The 13,185-nt window shown below is 56.6% G+C and overlaps 3 protein-coding genes across 3 annotated transcripts in view; 1 reads left to right on the plus strand and 2 right to left on the minus strand.

The window, feature by feature from the left end:
• The window catches only part of LOC140629485 (adenylate cyclase type 1-like), a 347,929-nt gene that overhangs the window by 289,382 nt on the left and 45,362 nt on the right, over nt 1-13,185 (minus strand).
• Nucleotides 1-13,185, minus strand: part of LOC140629484 (adenylate cyclase type 1-like) — a 40,460-nt gene that overhangs the window by 11,015 nt on the left and 16,260 nt on the right. The window lies entirely within an intron of this gene.
• Nucleotides 430-5,458, plus strand: LOC140629492 (uncharacterized). The gene is made up of 5 exons (XM_072819014.1): nt 430-1,124; nt 2,689-2,882; nt 3,476-3,532; nt 4,247-4,440; nt 4,674-5,458. The coding sequence occupies exons 4-5, from the start codon at nt 4,251-4,253 to the stop codon at nt 5,120-5,122; spliced, it is 639 nt and encodes a 212-aa protein (XP_072675115.1). The 5' UTR covers nt 430-1,124; nt 2,689-2,882; nt 3,476-3,532; nt 4,247-4,250; the 3' UTR covers nt 5,123-5,458.

A 13,185-nucleotide genomic window follows, 5' to 3' on the forward strand; every position in this document is an offset into this window, starting at 1 on the left:
TCCTGCTTGGGACACCCGCCTCCAATGTCATAGATATGATGCCACAGTGGCCTGGGGACGTCTGGAGGAAGCACCTGCTAGGATAATCCCTATGCCACAGGCAAGAGGCAGACCATCCCCGACGGGCACAACGGCTTCTCCGGGGTGGAAACCTGGGAAGAATGGAAAGTTGTGTCTGAACCCAGGTGTGTTTCCAGGCTGGGGCCCTGGCTGCACACAGTCCTTCCCTGGGGCCTGTGGAGAGGGGTGCGGTTGTGTCACTGTGTGCACACAGGCCATTGCCTGTGGGGGGCGGGGGGGCGCATTGGCAGCCCCGAGCGCTGCTCCTGAAGCTTCCTCCAGGAGTGGACTCAGGGAGGGGGTCCCAGGCAGTGAGGTCACTTCTTTCACAACAGAGGCCAACAGAACTTGGAACCCCTGCCCGGGGCCCCCACATTCTAGTGCAGCCCCACCTCAGGCTCACTTTCAGGAGACTTTTGCTACTGAAAGATGTTCCCTTCCGGTTTTCCCAGTTTCGAGCCACGCCAGGAACCCCAGGGATGCGGCTGCTTCGAACGCTGGAGACGTTGGTGCCACCGTCAAACCCAACGCCTCAGGGAGTTTTTCAGGAGGCGCTGTAGGGTAATACAAAGCAGGCCAGGCCAGGCCACCTGTGCCAGCCATCCTGGGTAGCCCCATCCCCTCCTCTTCAGGGAAACAGGGATGTGTGGGCAGGTCGCATCCAGGCTGGAGGACATTGCAGGGCAGCAGGTTCCCCGGTGATCCCTTCAGGGTCACCCTGATGTCACGGTGGGCAGGGTGGAAACAGGATTACCGAGGCGCCTCTTACCCGCCCCAGAGTTAACCCAAGGCCCTGCAGCCGCATCCCTTTGCTCTACCTTGGGGGAGGTGTGAGCCGGCTGTGCTTGGTGGGTCTGCAATGGAGTCAGCTGGGTGTGCGGCCCGGCCGAAGCGGCCAGACCGGGCGCTGAGGCCTCCTGCCTGGCTGCCACACACTGTCTTTACAGAGTTCCACATGGGACAATGGGTGGCGGCGGAGGCGGGAAGAAAAGGACATCCCCCACACCCCGGTGGTGATCAGGAAGCAGCCCAAAACAGCTAACGGAGGCCTGCAAGGGTTCAAGGTGAGTGCAGGGGCTGGGGCCACCCGACACCCAGGGCCCCGATGCAGCAGGAAGGGCCCTGGGCCCCAGAAGCCAGCCTGTGCTCCCCCGGGCTCCCCCCTAGACTTCTGCTCCTTCAGGAGTCTGGATTCTCCTCCTCCCCAAACTTACCCCCATGACCCTGCCCCTGCCTGGGCCAGATGCATGCAGAGTCCCTGTGCACAGATTTGTAGGAATATCAGAATAGAGCCTTCAGGGGATGCCTGTTCGCCCAGGGTTTAGCGTCTGCCTTGTGCCCAGGCCCTGATCCTGGAGACCTGGGATCGAGTTCCGCCTCGGGCTGTCTGCATGGGGACTGCTTCTACCTCTGTCTGTGTGTCTGCCTCTCTCTCTCTCTCTCTCTCTCTCTCTGTGTGTGTCTCATGAACAAATAATAACAACTTTTTTATAATTAAATCTTTTTAAAGATTTTATTTATTTATTCACGAGAAACCGAGAGAGACAAGCAGAGACACAAGCAGAGGGAGAAGCAGGCTCCACGCAGGGAGTCTGATGTGGGACTGGATCCTGGGTCCCCAGGATCACGCCCCGGGCTGAAGGCAGTGCTAAACCACTGAGCCACCCGGGCTGCCCATAAAAACTTTTGAAAAAGAGACACGTGTCTCATCGCACGTGGTCTCCAGTAGTTTCCACTGTGCTCTGCTTTCTCCTAACTGGTGCTCCCAGGAGGCCCCACTGGCCTGACGTCCTTCCCCACCTTCTCCAAGGCTTGAGCATGGTCCTTGTGAGTTGGGAGACTTTTCCCCAAAGGGACACGGGGCTCACTGTACTATGTCTATCGCTCTGCAGTTAGATTTTGAAGGAGCGCATCCCTGCCCCCCGTGCCACGGGGTCAGGCACAGGGGCCTCGTGTGCTGCACAACATGTCAGAGGCCAGTTGGTCCCAACAGCCATTGAGCCCTTCACTGATGCAGGACTTCGATGCGATTCCCTTCTGTTGCCAAATCACAGGGTGGCGCTGAACATCCTGCAGCCCTCACGCCCTGGGACCTCCACCCAAGGAAAGGTCTCCGTGTGGGCACCTCGAGACAGGAACGTGTGGTCAAATTCAAGGGGTGAAGCCGTTAATGCAGGGAGGTGCTGTCAAAACTCAGCTGACAAGCGGCCCTGGGAGACTGACCCCTCCCACTTGAGATCCTTGTATTGATCCAAATTTTTTTGAAAATTTATCCTCTAAGATTATTTCTTTATTGGATAGTTTGTTTAAGAGACAGGCAGAGAAGCAGGGAGCGGAAGAGGGAGACACAGGCTCCTCAAGCACACTCTGCCCCAAGCGCAGAGCCTGCCAGGGGCGGGATCTCAGGATGCTGAAACCATGACCTGAGCCACAACCCAGAGTCAGATGCCTAGTGACTGAGCCGCAGGCGTCAAGCCCCGTGTTTCTGCTGTGGGCACTCCTGCCACCACCACCGCCCCCCGTCCCCCGCAGCCACTGAGAGCTCGGGCTTTGGTCTGCGCTCCAACACCCAGGTGGTCTGGAGGCTACAGTGCAGGCTGCACGTACGTCTCCTCTGTCCCACCTCAGGCTGAAAGGGCCTCAGCCCTGAGAAAGAATCGGATCTGCCCAACCACCCCCAGCCGGAGGGAGCTGCTGGAGCAGCAGGTAGAAGAACTGGTGCCTGCCTTGCTGCGCTTGGACAATCTGTTCCTATTTGAATTTCTAAATGTTTTGGAGGAATATGGCACCCCTGAAGAGGTGCTGGACCTGCTGTTTGCAAAGTGAGCACCCTGACCCTCCACAGCCCAGGGGAATGGGCCACCTACTGGTTGGGAGTCTTGGGGAAAGTGGCTGAACTTCCCGGCCCTTGGGGCTGCTCCTCCGACTGGAGTAGAGTCACGCAGGGCCTAGTCGGGTCCTGCAGGGCAGCCCCTAGGGCCTGGCCTGTGGCAGGTCGGCTAGAGGGGCTGTGATTGTGCTCAGCAGTCGTCGTTCTCTCCCCATGACGAAGCCTGTTCCGCCTCCCCACCGTCACCAGGGTCTTGAGCTGACCTGTTTTGCCATGGAAAGGGAGTTTTGAGTCCATCTGGGGTCTGTATCCTGGGGCATTCGGGGTAGGGGTCCCCGGGGACCCCTGGGCGCCCAGGCCCACTTGGATATCGGCCATGGGCCTGGCCAGAGCCCTTTCATTCCTCAATCATTCAGGAAGTGCCAGCAGGTGCAGGTCCTTCTCCAGGAGCTGCCCGTGGCCCAATGCACAGAGCTAATGGCCCCCCAGGGTTCTGGACTAGTTGGGGTTCAGAGGGTGACAGCAGCTATGAGGAGAGGTTGGGTCCACAGGACGATTCATGTGATGCCCCCCGCCCTCCTCTAGATATCGATACATCATACATACTTGCAAGAAGGAAGGAATCCTGGACCAGTGGGAAATGTGAGTGAGCCCTGGCTCATGCAGGGGAGCCTTCCCTCTCCAGGAGGGTCGCGAGGGGGCTGTGGGTCGGAGGGGCTGCTGGACCCCTCACCCCACACGTCTGCAATTCCTGTGACAGGGCAAAGGTCTGAGGCCCCTTTAGGAAAAGAGCAAAGGAGAGCCGTGGGTGGGGTGCGGGCTTTGTGGGAGAGCACAGGGACCCCAAAGGGAGACCTCCTCCATGCCCATCCCCACCAACCCTGTCTGCCCCACACCTGGGACGCAGAGCAGAGGGTGTGGGGAGCATCACCCTCACCAATCTGGTGGCACCTGGACCCGGGTGCACGGCAGGTGCTCCGGAGACCCAGTGAGTGCTCACGGACCAGACGGCCCCAGCCCCGTGGGAGATTAGAGTCAGTGGAAGGACACCCCCTGGGGGCCCCTCGTGAGGGAGGCAGGGCAGACCCACGGGAGGGAGGTTCCCTGGGAAAGACAGTGATGGTCACACCGCTGGTCATGGGCTCCCACGCACAGAGGCTTCGTGCCAGCCCCTCCTCAGTGAGCAGGCCTGTGGCAGGCAGGACCGCCAGGTGGCAGGTGGACAAGGAACAGCACTAGCCTCCGACAGCCCCGGGCGGGAGGCCGAGGGCCCCGGTTCCTGCAGGGCTTCCCCGGGACACCTCTGTGTGAGGGAGCCCTGTCTTCTGACGCCTCTGCCCACCTGTCCCTCCTCAGCGCCATGTCCTCCTTCTTGACCATCTGGCTGGACTACTATGAGGAGGACTTCCACGATCCCCCAGAATTTCCTGCCCTGACAAAGCTGCTGAAATTCACAGGGCAGTACGTGCCAGGCTCAGTGCTCAACTGTCGTGCCGAGCGCTACCTTTGGCGTTTCATAAACCTCCATCAAGCGGAGTTTGAGGGTGGAGGTGAGGAGAACTAGGGTGGCCGAGTTGGGGACAGGGTGGGCCACACAGATCAAGCCTCCGTGCTGCTGGGCCAGGAGCACTGGGTAGGCTCACACCCCATCCCCACGGGCTGCAGTCTGGGGAGACCTCCCAGGGCTCTTGCACTCACACACGTTGAGCGGTGGGAAGAGGGTCCTTGATTTGAGAGGGACATGGAAAGTCCGTCCTGGTGATGATACTTTGTCTTCTTGGAGATGATACTGTGTCTTCAGACCCTGAGAAACACCATGAACCACCCCAAGAGCGCGCCCGAGCCCCGACTCTGGGGCCTGCTCCACCTTCAGGGTCTCAGGGGATGGAGCTGGTCCTGGCCGATGCAGCTGAGGGATCGGCCCAAGCCCTGATGCCAGCTGCCGCTTACAAGGTAAGACACGTGATGGTCAGACCTCTCCATCCCTGTCCTGACCCGGAAGAACCACCTGTAACCTTGGGAGCGCTGGAGGCCGAACGGGCCCCACCACCGGCTATCGAGGTCATCGATGGGCCGGAGCAGCCGCCTCACTCAGGGGAGCAACCGGCTTCGGACCCCGAGCAACACCCGGAACCACCGCGGCAAGAGCCCACCCGAGGCCGACTGTGGGGCCTGCTGAAGCTCCTGCCTGAGGTGATCGAGCCGGTCCCGGCTGCTGGTGCTGAGAGCTAGGCCTCAGCCGAGATGCCGGCTGCTGAGGTCAAGCCAAGGTATCTGGTGGTCATACCTCAGATTCACTGCCCCGACCTGGAGGAGCCACCTGCTTCTTGGCCACCCCAGAAGGAGGAGCAGGTCCCAGCGCTAGCTCTCGAGGTCATCGAAGGGCCAGAGCTGCCACCTGCCTCAGTGGAGCCACCAGCCTCGGCCCCCGAGCAGCAGTTCGTGAAGGCTGCAGCACAGTTGAAGCCTTCCCCTCCCCTTTCGTTGTGCTGTTTCTGTATTTTGTGTTTTTCATAATTGCTTCATGAATTTTATTTGTAATAAAGGATAAGTTAACCTTGTACAAAACTGACTCTGATGCTTTTAAATTATACATCGTGGTGCTTTAGGTCCATTCATACTTCCAAGCTCGTTCTATGAGGCCAGCATCACCTTAATTCCAAAACCAGACAAAGACCCCACCAAAAAGGAGAAAATTATAGTCCCATATCCCCGATGAACACGGATGCAAACATTCTCAACAAGATATGAGCCAACAGGACCCAACAGTACATAAAGAAGATTACTCGCCATGACCAAGTGGGATGGATTCCCGGGATGCAAGGCTTGTTCAACACTCGTAAAGCAGTCAACGGGATGGATCACATCAACAAGAGAAAAAACAAGAACCAGATGATCCTCTCAATAGATGCAGAGAAAGCATTTGACAAAATACAGCATCCATTCCTGATCAAAACTCTTGAGACTGTAGTGATAGACGGAACATTCCTCAGCATCTTCAAAGCCATCTACGAAAAGACCATAGCAAATATCATTCCCGATGGGGAAACACTGGGAGCCTCTCCCCTAAGATCAGGAACACGACAGGGACGTACACTCCCACCACGGCTACTCAACATACTACTACAAGTCCTAGCTTCAGCAATCAGGCAGCAAAAAGAAATAAAAGGCATTCAAATTGGCAAAGAAGAGATCAAACTCTCCCTCTTCGCCGATGACATGATACTGTACCTAGAAAACCAAAAGACTCCACCCCAAGATTGCTAGAACTCATACGGGAAATTCGGCGGCGTGGCAGGATACCTAATCAATGCCCAGAAATCAGTGGCATTTCGATACACTAACAATGAGACTGAAGAAAGAGAAATGAAGCAGTCGGTCCCATTGACAATTGCACCCAAAAGCATGAGATACCTAGGAATACACCTAACCAGAGCGGTAAAGGATCCCTACCCGAAAAACCACAGAACATGTCTGAAAGAAACTGAGGAAGACACAGAGAGAAGGAAAACTATTCTGTGCTCCTGGATTGGAAGAATTCATATATTGGGAAAACGTCCACGTGACCCAGGGCAATTTACACATGGAAGGCAATCCCTATCGAAATACCATGGACTTTCTTCAGAGAGTTGGAACAAATCATCTGAAGATTAGTGTGGAATCAGAAAAGACCCCAAGTAGCAGGGGAATATGAAAAAAGAAAACCAGAGCCGGAGCATCACAATGCTGGATGTCAAGCTGTGCGACAAAGCTGTGCTCATCAAGACAGTGTGGTACTGGCACAAAAACAGACACACAGATCAACGGAACAGAACAGAGAATCCAGAAGTGGACCCTCAACTCTATGGTCAACTAATATTCGAGAAAGCAAGAAACACCATCCACTGGAACAAAGACAGTCTCTTCACTAAAGGCTGCTGGGCACGTTGGACAGCCACACGCAGAGGAATGAAACTGGACCATTCTCTCACACCACCGTACACAAAGAGAAACTCAAAATGGATGAAAGATCTAAATGTGAGACAAGAAGCCATCAAAATCCTAGAGGAGAACACAGGCAACACCCTTCTTGAACTTGGCCACAGCAACTTCTTGCAAGATACATCCGTGAAGGCCAGAGAAACAAAAGCAAAAATGAATCACTGGGACTTCATCAAGATGAGGAGCTTCCGGACAGCAAAAGAAACGCTCAACAAAACTAAAAGACAACCCACAGAATGGGAGAACATATTTGTAAATGACCCGTCAGATAAAGGGCCAGTGTCCAAGATCTCTAGAGAACTCATTCAACTCTACAGCAAAGAAACCAACAATCCAATCATGAAATGGGCAAAAGACATGAACAGAAATGCCACAGAGGAAGACACAGACGTGGCCACCAAGCACATGAGACAATGCTCCGCATCACTGGCCATCAGGGAAACAAAACGCAAAACCACAATGAGATACCACCTCACACCAGTGAGAATAGTGAACGTTAAGAAGACAGGAAACAACAAATGTTGGAGACGATGTGGAGAAAGGGGGACCCTCCTGCACTGTTGGTGGGAATGTGAACTGGGGCAGCCACTCTGGAAAACTGTGTGGAGCGTCCTCAAAGAGTTCAAAATAGAGCTGCGGGGAGAGCCAGCAATCCCACTGCTGGGGATTTACCCCAAAGATACGGATGCAGTGAAACGCCGGGACCCCTGCACCCCGATGTTTCTAGCGGCAATGTCCACAATAGCCACGCTGTGGAAGGAGCCTCGGTGCCCATGGACAGACGAACGCATAAAGATGTGTTCTACCTATGTAATGGAGTATTCCTCAGCCAAGAGAAATGACAAATACCCCCTATTTGCTTCGACGTGGAGGGACCTAGAGGGTATTATGTTGAGTGAAATAAGTCAATGTGAGAAGGCCAAACATTATATGGTCTCATTCTTTTGGGGAATATAAAAATTAGTGACAGGGAATAAAGGGAAAGGAGGGAAAATGAGTGAAAATATCGGTGAGGGTGACAAAACGTGAGAGACACCTAACTCTGGGTAAAGAACAAGGGGTAGTGGAAGGGGAAGTGGGTGGGGGGTTGGGGTGACTGGGTGATTGGAACTGAGGGGGGCACTTGGTGGGATGAGCGCTGGGTGTTATGCTACATGACGGCAAACCGAACTCCAATAAAAAAAAATCGTTTTAAAAAGAAGGGTGAACCCGCGGCGCCCGGCCCTGCGTCGCCACCCTGTCGGGAGCAGCGTGGGGCGAGCGAGACGCCGGCCACCCGCTCTCCTCCTGCTGCTGCTGCGTGGGCTCTGCTTCCTTTCCTGGTGCTGGGCCCGGGGAGCGGGTAATGGGCCGGCTGCTGCCAAGGGGGTCGCGGGGGGCCCTCGCCTTCATCTCTCTTGCACACTCATGCTTGCGCTCTCTTGGTGTGTGTGCGTCCGCCGGCTGCTCAGCCCCGTCGGGGAGACCAGACTGGGGCTCTTGGTCGGCGCTGCCGGATGTGGGGACAGCTTCCCGAGTAGGCCACAGACGCAGCAGGAACTGTCCTCCCACATCCTCTGTGGGGCCTGGTCCTTTCGGGGAGCCCACCGGGTGCCCTCGGGAGACACAGCCACGGCCTTTCCTCCTGCCTCTGCTCTGCCCGTGGGGCCTGAGCTACCCCAGGCCCGCAGGCCGCGTGCCCGCTGCTCTGTGGGGCTGTCAGCTGGCAGGTTTCCTGGGACCTTCCCTGCGGGGCTGTCCTGGGGGCTGAGGAGGACTCCTTTCTAGGCGATGGTTCCTCCAGAAACGGCCCCCTTCAAACAGCTTGAGTAGGCGGGAGCTGACTCGTCAGTCGTGTGGGGGCAGGTTTGTGGCTCCCGGTGGCCAGAAACGGGTGGGGATTCCTGAGTATGTCCGAAGCAGCCCCTGGGAAGCATCGGGTGGCTCTCGGGCCTTCAAAGGAGGTGCAGACACCAGATGGATGGGAGGAGCATCGCCAAGGGGGCGCAGAGCTCTGCCCCCCTAGTTCGGCCGGAGCCTGTTGCTGGAGCTGCTGAGGCCCATCCTCAGGGTCCCCAGGATTTGCACACCTGTCCCATGTCCCAGGGTTCTTATGGCACGCACGTACATGAGAACCGGCCTCGATGGTCTCGTCGGGGTCTCTGGTGTGACGACGTGGGACGTGCACCGTACCCCAGCTACTCGGGAGACTGGGGAGCCATACACTCCATGGTCTGTCGTCTTCTCTATCTGACGTCGTTTTCAGTGTTGCGTTTTGGCCTACCCCGCCTGCCGTGGCAGCGGCTCACCAGCGTCAGAGTGGCGGGCTGGGGCACGGGGCCATGCGGCCGATGGCGGGCCGTCCTCGTGGGTGTCCTCTGCCCATTGCTGCCGGCCTGGGCCCTGGAGCCGGTGCAGCCTGCGTGTTTTGTCTCTCCAGACCGGCCGCCGCAGATTGGCCACTGGGCTCAGTCAGCCGAGGTCCGCGGAGACCAGGGTGCCCGTCCGCGAAGCCCCCTCTCCAGTGTCGGTTTGCAATAAATCTGTATTTAAGCACTTCGGCGTCCGTGTGTGTCACTTGCTTCCGAGACTCTTCTCTGCGTGTGTGCGTTTCCGGAACTCCAGCCACGAGGTCCCTGGCTCACGGACAAAGCAGACGCCAAAGTAGGGGATTCCTCAGTGTCTTCTGAACTGTGTCTGCTCTAACCTGTGGTTTTCAGAAATCTGATGAGCTTTCAAGAAAAAAGGATTTTCGTTGCAGAGCTGACATGGGTCTCCAGCAGGTTCTGAAAAGCTGAAGTGAGCGCAGGATCCCGAAGCTTCAGCCAGAGGACACCCCCCATGCCGGCACCCCGTGGAGCGAGTCTCGCCCTGCGGTGCTGGGCTCACCCATCTGCCTGCACCCTCCCGGGCACAGCACGTCGGCCACACTCCAGTCCCGGGGACCGTGCTTCTGGGCAGGCTCTGGCGACGCTTCTCGAGTCAATGGAGGATGCGTGGTGGCATTAGCGCACAACTGCCCAGGACCAGAGATTATCTGCCAGGGAGGAGAGGCCCCATCTTTCAACAGTTTGCCCCAAAACGTGTGGGAGGGAGAACAGTATCCATGTTCTACGTAGAAAGGAATGTCTGGGAGGCGGCAGTTGCGGTGTGGAGAGGAGTGAGCCCAGGACTGCCCACCTGAGGACAGACCCACAGCCACCCGGGTCTGCCCCACAGGCAGGCGGCGCTCCCGTGGGCCTCCCGCTGGCATAGGTCCCAGCCTCGGTGGGTGTGGGGGGGGTAACACCGTCATTTCACACGCCGCTCCCTGCTCAGCCGTCTGCTCAAGCCCCTGGTGCTCTCCCTGGGTGTGATTCTTTTTTTTTTTTTTTTTCTTGGAACATCGATGGGAAAAATGTTATATCTCTAATTTTTGCTAATATCTAACTTGGATTTAGCATTCCCATCAGTTAGGAAACATGTGTCAGTTCCTTTTTTTTTCCTTTGTAATTGACTTTTTATTGGTGTTCAATTTGCCAACGTATAGAATAACACCCAGTGCTCACCCCATCAAGTGCCCCCATCAGTGGCCGGCACCCCATCACCCCCACCCCCGGCACACCTCCCCTTCCCCCGCCTAGTTCCTTTCCTGGATGTGATTCTTGAGGGCTGGATGGCCTCCAGAGGTCAGCTTGCGTGCAGCCTGACAGCTGCCCTGGCCTGCCCTCTGCAGCTGAGCCCGGACCTGGGTATGGCCTTGTGTGTTCCCCTTGCCCTGAGGGGACCAGGCCCATGGACACTGGAGCCCACGCTGGGAGGCACGTGGTGAGTGTCACCCCGCCAGGCCGGCAGGCACAGCAGCCTGGCGGGGCTGTCCCGGCTGGGTGGTCTCCCGTCTGGCTAGCATGGAGGACGAAACCAGGCCGGGCCTCCCGCCTTCTCCGTCATGCTGCTTCCCACGCTGTTTAGCCAGAGCCGGATGCACTCGGGGATGTTTTGATGCAAACATGGTGTGAGGGCGACAGAGGAAGGCATGACCCTGAGGCTGGTGTTGGACCTCCCCGCCCCCCCTCCCCGCATGCTGCTCCAGTGGGGCCTCCCTGCCTCTGCCATCCATGTGGCACAGGCTTGGTACCGGCAGACGCTCTGCAGGTCAGGGGGTAGGCCCCTGGCGTCTTTTGCCGACAGATCCCCAACAGCCCAGGTTCTCCCCGAGGAGGGGTCCTGGTGTGGGTATAGCGGTGGGGAGGCTGGCGGTCTGGGACAGGCTCTCCTGCAGGGCAGGTGGTTGCGAAGCTGCCCAGGTCGAGGCCATCGCATGGCCTGGGTGGGGTCTCCTGGCAGCCCGCAGCAGGGGCCTAGGAGCCCTCCACCATGTGCCTGGCCCGCAGAGGGTCTGGGTTGGCAGGTGCCACGGAGGGGCTGCCAAGCAGGAGCTCGTGCTCGAGCTCAAAGGCGTAGGAGTCCCGGGGGCCACCTGTCAGCTGTCCGGTGGTCAGGGGGGCCCGGGACAGGAGACCCCAGACCGGCGGGTCCCCAGCGAAGAGGAGCTCTGCTGCAGAAGCAGCCACAGGGCTGTGGGAGAGGGGCCAGGCGGGGCCCCACACAGCTCTGGGGTCCTCCATCACCCAGGGTGCTCCGGACCCCTGCCATTTCAACCCCCAGGCGGTTGGGCATCTGGCAAACATGTTGCGTGTAGGGTTTGGGGGCAGCCCGCTGTTGCATGTAGGGAGACGGCCTCTGGTGGGGAAGGTGCCAGGACTCGGCCCCGACTCCTGCCTCCACGCGCCCCCCACCTCAGCTTCCCACAGCAGCTGCTGTGAAGTCCCGGGGATACCTGCTGGCTCAGGGCTGCCCTGCGCCCCGGGCGCCCTGCTTCTCTGGCTGGGTGTGTCAGCCCTCTGGGTCACTCATATGTGGAATTTAAGAAACGAAACTGATGGGCATGGGGAAGAGAAGGAAAAATACAATGAGATAAAAACAGAGCGGGAGGCAAACTATAAGAGACTCTTAATCGTAGGAAACAGAGTGAGAGTCACTGGAGGGGAGGTGGGTGGTGGATGGGGTAGCTGGGGGATGGGCATTAAGGAGGGCATGTGAAGTGATGAGCACTACGTGTTATATGCAACCGATCAATCACTCCATTCTACCCCTGAATCTCATACTACACTATATGTTAACTAACTTGAATTTGAATACAATCTAAAAAAAAGAATGAAAAAAATCACACATTCTTGTGTACAGTGAACAAAGAACTCTGCATCCAATTTAAAAAGCAGTAATGGGGCACTCGCTATGTGCATCATCAGTTACCAAGAACTTGCTCACCACCATCTTTAAGGTATTAACACATCACAATTTCTAAGCTTTTTATTAAATCAGGGACTTCCGCTTCCTGAGAAGATACATACATACATACATACATGGTGCAAGCTGAAGCCTCCATCCCAACAACCAGAAAAGGCTGGTTACGCACAGACGTGCTCCTGGCGATAGTCAGGAAGCTGTCAGATGACCAGAGCTAGGTAAAGGATCTGTGCAGAGGACAGAGAGCCCTTCACTGGGGAGGCTGATGCTGGGGCACCATTTTGTCCCCAGGCCACTTGCCGATTCCAGCTCAGGACATCAGCTCCACTGGGATAAGAGGACACCACCACCATACAGTGACACACTGGAAACTCAAGGAGGCCCAGATGCAAGGCTGACGTTCCCACAGGACCTGTGCTTTGGCAAGGTGGGAGGTGAAGGGGACGGGACCGAGCGAAGGTTACCGTGGCCTCGCAGTACCTACGGGATGAGCCTCTGCTAGCGAGAACGGGTCTCCCACAAACACAGACCCACCCACGTGGGAGCTGCCAGATGACTGAGCTGCATGGGGCAGAAGACTAAGTATGACGCTCCAAATCCCTGAAAGGACTAGCGTAGTGCTTGTGAGGCCTTCCAGTGCTGAGGACAAAGAGCCTGCTTCTGACTAGTGGGTCTCAGTCAAAACACAGACTGTCCACAGGGGAAAAACAGGGACAAATTACAGGGGCACCGAAGGCCAGCTCGATGCACCAAAGAGAAGAAGGGACTATCGACCAACCAAATAAACCATCTGGCCCTCGATTTTCTTTCATTCACCATGTTAGGCACACATCCAAAGAGTTACCAGAAACGTACACGGGAAGGAAAATGCAACCAATAATTCAGAATAAAAATAAGCAAAGACTGTGAAGTAAGTAAGATCTTGGTAAGAAAAACAGGTAACAAGATGGACAGAAGTGGATGCAACAGATGGAGAACTGAATGAGGAGAGTGTAATGCATATGAAGAAATCACATGGATATTCTAGATTGATAAAATAAACTATC

This window comes from Canis lupus (assembly GCF_048164855.1).
Source record: "Canis lupus baileyi chromosome 15 unlocalized genomic scaffold, mCanLup2.hap1 SUPER_15_unloc_1, whole genome shotgun sequence".
In the NCBI taxonomy this organism is placed as follows: domain Eukaryota; kingdom Metazoa; phylum Chordata; class Mammalia; order Carnivora; family Canidae; genus Canis; species Canis lupus.